At 34.7% G+C, this 6439-nt stretch overlaps 1 protein-coding gene across 2 annotated transcripts; it reads right to left on the reverse strand.

The window, feature by feature from the left end:
- Positions 1-2337: 2337 nt before the first annotated feature.
- Positions 2338-5891, reverse strand: LOC125253037 (SLC35A4 upstream open reading frame protein). Of its 2 annotated transcripts, XM_048166773.1 has the most exons (3): positions 5739-5891; positions 5254-5352; positions 2338-3383 (listed from the first exon to the last, which is right to left on the reverse strand). In XM_048166773.1, the coding sequence occupies exons 1-3, from the start codon at positions 5748-5750 to the stop codon at positions 3192-3194; spliced, it is 303 nt and encodes a 100-aa protein (XP_048022730.1). In that variant the 5' UTR covers positions 5751-5891; the 3' UTR covers positions 2338-3191. The 2 variants fall into 2 exon arrangements, with proteins under 2 accessions (XP_048022730.1, XP_048022729.1); XM_048166772.1 differs by lacking the exon at positions 5739-5891 and having other exon boundaries at positions 5254-5382.
- Between the last annotated feature and the right edge of the window lie 548 nt (positions 5892-6439).

A 6439-nucleotide genomic window follows, 5' to 3' on the forward strand; every position in this document is an offset into this window, starting at 1 on the left:
AAACACTCATTTACTGATATATCGCTTGAGACTTAATGATATAAAAAATATAATTAAACTTTATTTGGAGTACTATTTGTGCACAATGCACATTTCTTAATATTAAGCCTAAAATGTGTTTTAATGTCAATAAGGATTGTATGAACTTAGTATAATATCAGTCTTTAACTGTAAGATATGTAAGTGTACCTACTTGCAATAGTTCCACTTTAGCACAATCAGTATACTTAAGAATATCTTTATTTGGACCTCAGCACTACTTCTGTGTACATTAAGTACAAAATAAGTTGTTCTAATTTAGCAGAATTTAAGTATACCAGTTTAGTATACAAAAGTACAAGTGCAAGGTATTTTTATTAAAACCACCTGCCTAATATCATATAGATCCTCCTCATGCTGCCAAATCAGCTCTGATATGTCAAGGCAAGGACCCCACAGGACAACTGAATGTGTCCTGTGAAATCAGGTTGTGAGGTGGGGCCTCCATGGATCAGTTTTTTTAATTAAGCACATCCCATAGATGCCAAATGGATTGAGATATGTGGAATTTTGAGATCGAGGCAATGCCTAGAATTCTTTGTCATATTCCTCAAACCATTCCTAAACAATTTTTATAATATGGCAAGGTGCATTAACCTGCTGAAACAGGCCACTGCCATCAGGGAACACCATTGCCAACAATTTTCAGGTAGGTGGTACATTTCAAAGTAACATCCACATGAATGCCAGGACCCAGAACATCGCCCTGAGCATCACACTCCTTCAACCAGCCTGCCTTCTTCGCATAGTGCATCCTGCTGCCATCTCTTGGTCGAGTGGTTAAGTTCTGACATTCATGTGCCATGTTCACTGGGTGTTCTGACACCTTTCTATCATGGGCACCATTAAGTTTTTCAGCAATTGTTTTGAGCTACAGTAGCTCTTTTGAGTGATTGAACCAGACAGGCAAGCCTTTGCTCCCCATGTGCATTAATGAGTTCACCGGTTGTCCTTCCTTGCACCACTTTTGGTATGTACTAACCACTACATACCATAAACACACCACAAAACCTGCTGTTTTGGAGATGCTCTGATGCAGTTGTCTTGCCATCCAACACCATTTGGCCCTTGTCAAAGTCACTCAGATCTTTTCATTTATTCATTTCACTGCTTCCAACTCATGAAATTCAAGAACTGACTTCACTTGCTGCCATTGTAATGATATTTACCATGCCTGTCAGTGGTTTTAATGTTGTGGCTGATCAATGTTATACAATACAAAACTTGAACTCATCTCTACCGCAACGCAAGGTCTTTACCGCAACACCTAAAAAAGCTGCGGTAAAGACGTGTTGCGGAAATGACATTTTTGCTAATATTGCTGATAACTGGCAGCTAGCAAGTTCTGATACATCAGTTTTGACTTTCAGCACCACACATACATGTATTCAACAGTAATATAATTTTTACTTAAGAAGAAAAGTTGATCTTTATCTTAGTTTTCTGGATCTTGTGAGTGACCTAATGGGGGTGGCCCAATCTGTCAGCCATGTGCTCACAATGCTCATTTCTGTTTCCATAGAAACTAGATTTGTTTGGCTTTGAACATGTCATGTTAGGAGTCTTTTCTCAGTGTTGCAGTAAGGACTCAAAAGTGTGAGACAGGTGTATTTAGATGAAAGAATCATTAGATGATTAGTAAACAAAAAAGATCTTTAAGATGGTGTAAAGTAATATTTATATGAAACTGATTCATTTGAAATAATGTCAAATTGTAAAAGAATTTGCTCATTTTACACATCTCAGCATTGAAACCACAGGTGTGGGACATGAGCAAAAATGCAGTTTGGACCTATAAATGCTTTATAATTTCCCATTAAATCATATTATTCATTATTTTTTTTTAAGTCAAAATGTGTAATGACACTGGGTTTATATTTATGAAGCTTTAAATGACAAGTTTTAACCTAAGCCTTAAATTTTACTACTGGGACTTAAAAGTGCCCGTAGTTGCAGAAATACCCAAATATGTTAATATATTTTAACTATAAATGTAATTTAAATATATTACTTATTAAGCATTTGTTTAAATATATATAAAAAATCTATGCAGCTCCGATTAACCATGAAATTGCAGGTCAAATTAACCCATGAACATCAAAATTGTCAGAAATACGTCAAATTTTAAAAAAAAGTCACAATTTTAACAACAACAAAACAGATTAACCACTATTTCCGACAAGGTGAGTGGATTGTATATCATGGCCCAAAATTCCATATATGTTTAAAGATTTAGCTCTTTGTTGGCCCTTTTTCTGAAAAAAAAAAAAAAAAAAAAATAGCATATTTTACTATAGATTGCAATTTGAGATTTTATTCATTAAAACAGAATCTCTCCAAAAACATCACGTCATGGCAATAAACCTAAAGCCAAAACAAAAGAACATCCAGCAAAGAAAATAAATCCCATTATTGAAAACTATAATTTTGAAATAATTCTTAACATAGAAACATGACGCATTACAATATGGACTAAGTTTTAAAATCATACCACTGAATTCAATACTCCATCTGAAAAGCAGCTGCATGTACATTAGTTTTCATTCTCTAATTGGACTACTTCTTGTTTTCTATTTCACTTCCAATGGCTGACTTCCATTATTTATTACAAGCAGAAGTGGTAGAGTTGAGAACGGTAAAGTGCAACATATATTTATACAACAATTATATAAAATACATCAGCTACTCAAGTCCAGCAACCTCTGACATTTGACGGGTACAGGAATTGTTCAATGGCAGACATTATTTACAGAGTGTGTTGTGACTGATTGTTCACCTGTTTTAGTGTAAAGTCTATAATAATAAAAAAAGGATTATTGGGAAAAAAATATTTATGTAACAGACAGAACATAACACCATTAACACCAGAAGTATATGAAAGACTGATAACAAAAGTTTTGGCCATTTGTACCATCATGAGGAATTTTGGTATATATAAAATCAAGCCACTGTAACAGCACAGCCCACACTAACTTTAAATAGAAAACAACCTAAAAATGCTAACATGAGAAGCTCAATTATTTTATATACCAAAGTGTCATTTAAATACATCCAGTTATTCTATGTGGTCTGATGAGTGGCACCTTCAGTTGAGGAGGTACATGTTGTTGAATGAGGCACCATTTTTCTGAGATTGTTTGATATGGCTCTCTCTATCTCTTCTTGAATGAGCTGAAGTAGTTTTTAATGGTCTGCTCAATATTAGGCACTTGGTAGCTCTGAGCGGCATAGATGCCTGTGCAGGTCCCTACAAGAACTCCCAGGATCGCAGAGGAGCGGAGCTTTGCCACCACATACCCAGCCAAAAAACCTTTGAGGAAAGGAGAACTGAGCACACTTCCACCCTAAATTGAGGAAGAGGGCAAAAGACTGTGAGTGAGAGAGAAAATAAAGAACTTCATTAAGCCAAATGATCTTACAGACCCTTTTCACATTTACAGGTGTAATTTACATTTACTACTGCATTTCCACAACTTTCCAATAGAGGAAATATAGAAAGTACAGCAGCTGTATAGAATGCAACAGTCGGGTTCCAGACGTATAAAATGCCATTAATTTTCTCCATAAGGGAATTGATAACTTAACTCTAATAAACCTTTAAAGACGGACTAACTGTAAATGGTTTTTAATGGTTTATGCTTTTATTGAAGCTATCAGTCGCATTATTTCAACTTTTTTAAATAATCATGTTTAAAGGGATTGTTCACCCAAAAATGAAAATTCTGCCATCATTTACTCACCCTCAAGTTGTTCCAAATCTGTATAAATTTCTTTCTGCTCAACATAAAAGATATTTTGAAGAATGTCGGTAACCAAACAGTTGATAGACCCCATAGTATTTTTTTCCCCATACTATGGAAGTCAACAACTGGGTTTGGTTACCTATATTATTCAAAATATCTTCTTTTGTGTTCAGCAGAAGACATTCATACAGGTTTGGAACAATTTGAGGGTGAGTAAATGATGCCAGAATTTTCATTTTTTTGGGGTGAACTATCCCTTTAAAAGCAGAATTCCAGGTGAAAAACTACATTACCCAGAATTCTGCAAAGAAATCTCCAATCAGGGAATCAAAACAAATCATGCCAAAACATGATTATGTGTAGAAGTCGTTGCTTTGTTATGAGAAAGAATGTCCAGAAAAATTAATTTCATTGATGTCATTCGGACTAACCAATATAAAGAGACTATTTTGGATCAAGTCATGCGGTCAATATCATGTGAAAGGATGTGACATCATTCAGACGCCTGCAAAGGACCACATGGTCGTGAAGCAAAGTAATTAACTCTATTTTAACTATTTGAAAATTCATGTTTTCACTTGCTCATACGCATGTCCTGAAACATCAGGTCATTCGGTACAACCGCTAAAAACAATGGAAAATGTTGTAACATTTTAAAATCTTGTAGTAAATATAAAATGTTTGATTGTCCTTTTGCTAACTAGCATTTTTTGAAGATATCATCATTCAGTATAACCAAAAGTGTCAAAAAACTTGTAAAAAATGACAAAAGCAGTGTTAATTGATTATAAAACCACAATCTCATTGTTAACACTTAATAAAACTTCAAAATTAATTATATATCCTTTGTCTTTTTACACTTTTAAAAACCTTATTCGTCAATTACCCATATAAATATATATATATATATATATATATATATATATATTTATATATATTTATTTTGGTTAATCGGTTATAGTTTAGAAAAGAGGAAACTGTTGTGCTCTCAACTGACAAAAAGTTCCTTTTCCTTCAGGTGCGTTGAGCCAAGAAAATACTGAGCAAAACAGAAACAAATAGCTGACCGCACACTGAAAAATTGCACCATGCAATTTATAAAATAAACTTTTTACTTCTAGACCTCTTCAGTCTTCATTGGATTCAGTGTGCGGTCAGCAATTTTTTTTTTTTTTTTTTTTTATAGTTTAGAAAAGAAATATTAATGGGATAAATACTTCTGGAACCAATGATGCTGAAAAAGTGGGCAGACACTGTTGCACTCTATTAGAAACACCTTCACAGTAGTTTTCACTATTTTTTTTTTTTTTTTTTCTAATTCAATGCCAGGGTAAGTTATGTAGAGATTTGTAAATTTACATTATTAATTTATTAAATACAACCATGCTAGATTTACAATGTTCATTGTTGACAACGCGTCATTACAGTATGTGAAAAGGGTCCTGAGTCTGACAAAAATATAAAGTCCTGCCTGTGGAATTCCAACCCCAACTTCATCCTCCACCCGACGCTGAATGTCTTCGAGCTGGTCTTTAAGCAGGGACAGATCTTTCAGCTGCCGGAATGGATCCTGTTCGAGAAACATAAATACTGAGAAACAAACCCCATCATAGTTGTGGTTGATGACCGTCGGCAGTATGAGTCATCGCGGGTGTGCCGACAGAAAAGGGATTGTAATTCGGCGCCATCTATCATGCACGATTCATAAAAAAAGACATTTAGGAATACGGGTAAAGTACAGGTTATATCATAACAGACAGATACGTGACAGGGAAAACACATGTAACAGAGTGAACTCAAACACTGTACAGAACTGCAGATTTTGTTTTCTTTCTGTTGTCTCGCGACTACCAAATGCCATGACAGAGTAGCTAAACAGGAATCGAGAACAGTATCAAATATACAGAACTTAAAGTGACTCATGAAACGTCTAGTTAAGTTCGCTAGTCCACCAACCTTGTCCGCCATGACTGCTTGCGTGAGATCAGAGATTCTGAGCTCGACTGAGCAACCTGAAATCTGCTATAGATAAATCGCGCTCTATGTTTGATTACATTGGTCTGTCTCATTCTTCTTCTTTTGAGGTTAACGAAATGGTGCATTACCGCCACCGACCGGTGTGTTGTGTCGACCAGAATGTCTTATTTAAAGATGTTGAAAAATAAAACTATAACACTCATTTTTGTAGAATATCTACTAGTTTAAACTGCATTTTTATCTTTGCAAAATTTCATATCAGAATGACAGTGGAGCATAACATGTCCCCATTTTATTTTGCCCACAGTATTCACACTTTCCTGTATTATGTTTCCCCATTTTATAAAGTGTACTGTTTACTTTTGTGTGTCCAAATCTTAATATTGATATTATTATCTCATCTCTCCTGTTTCTTCCTGCACATCTCATCTCCCTCTTTCCTTTGAATTCTGTAAAATTACTGTCCTTTCCTGTCTTCTTCCCCTTGTTTTTGCCACATTTCCTTCAAACTTTTCTTAATGATGCTCCGTCTTGCTTAGTCTAACTGATAAAGTTCTCTGAGATAAGTAAATAAATCAGTCAGAATGATGTATATAATAAAATAAAATTGTAACGTGTCTGTTTCAGAGAAACGAAAGTAGGATCCAGTTGCGGCAAAACATTATTCAAACAAACATAAT

The sequence above is a fragment of the Megalobrama amblycephala genome, linkage group LG18 (assembly GCF_018812025.1).
Source record: "Megalobrama amblycephala isolate DHTTF-2021 linkage group LG18, ASM1881202v1, whole genome shotgun sequence".
NCBI lineage: Eukaryota > Metazoa > Chordata > Actinopteri > Cypriniformes > Xenocyprididae > Megalobrama > Megalobrama amblycephala.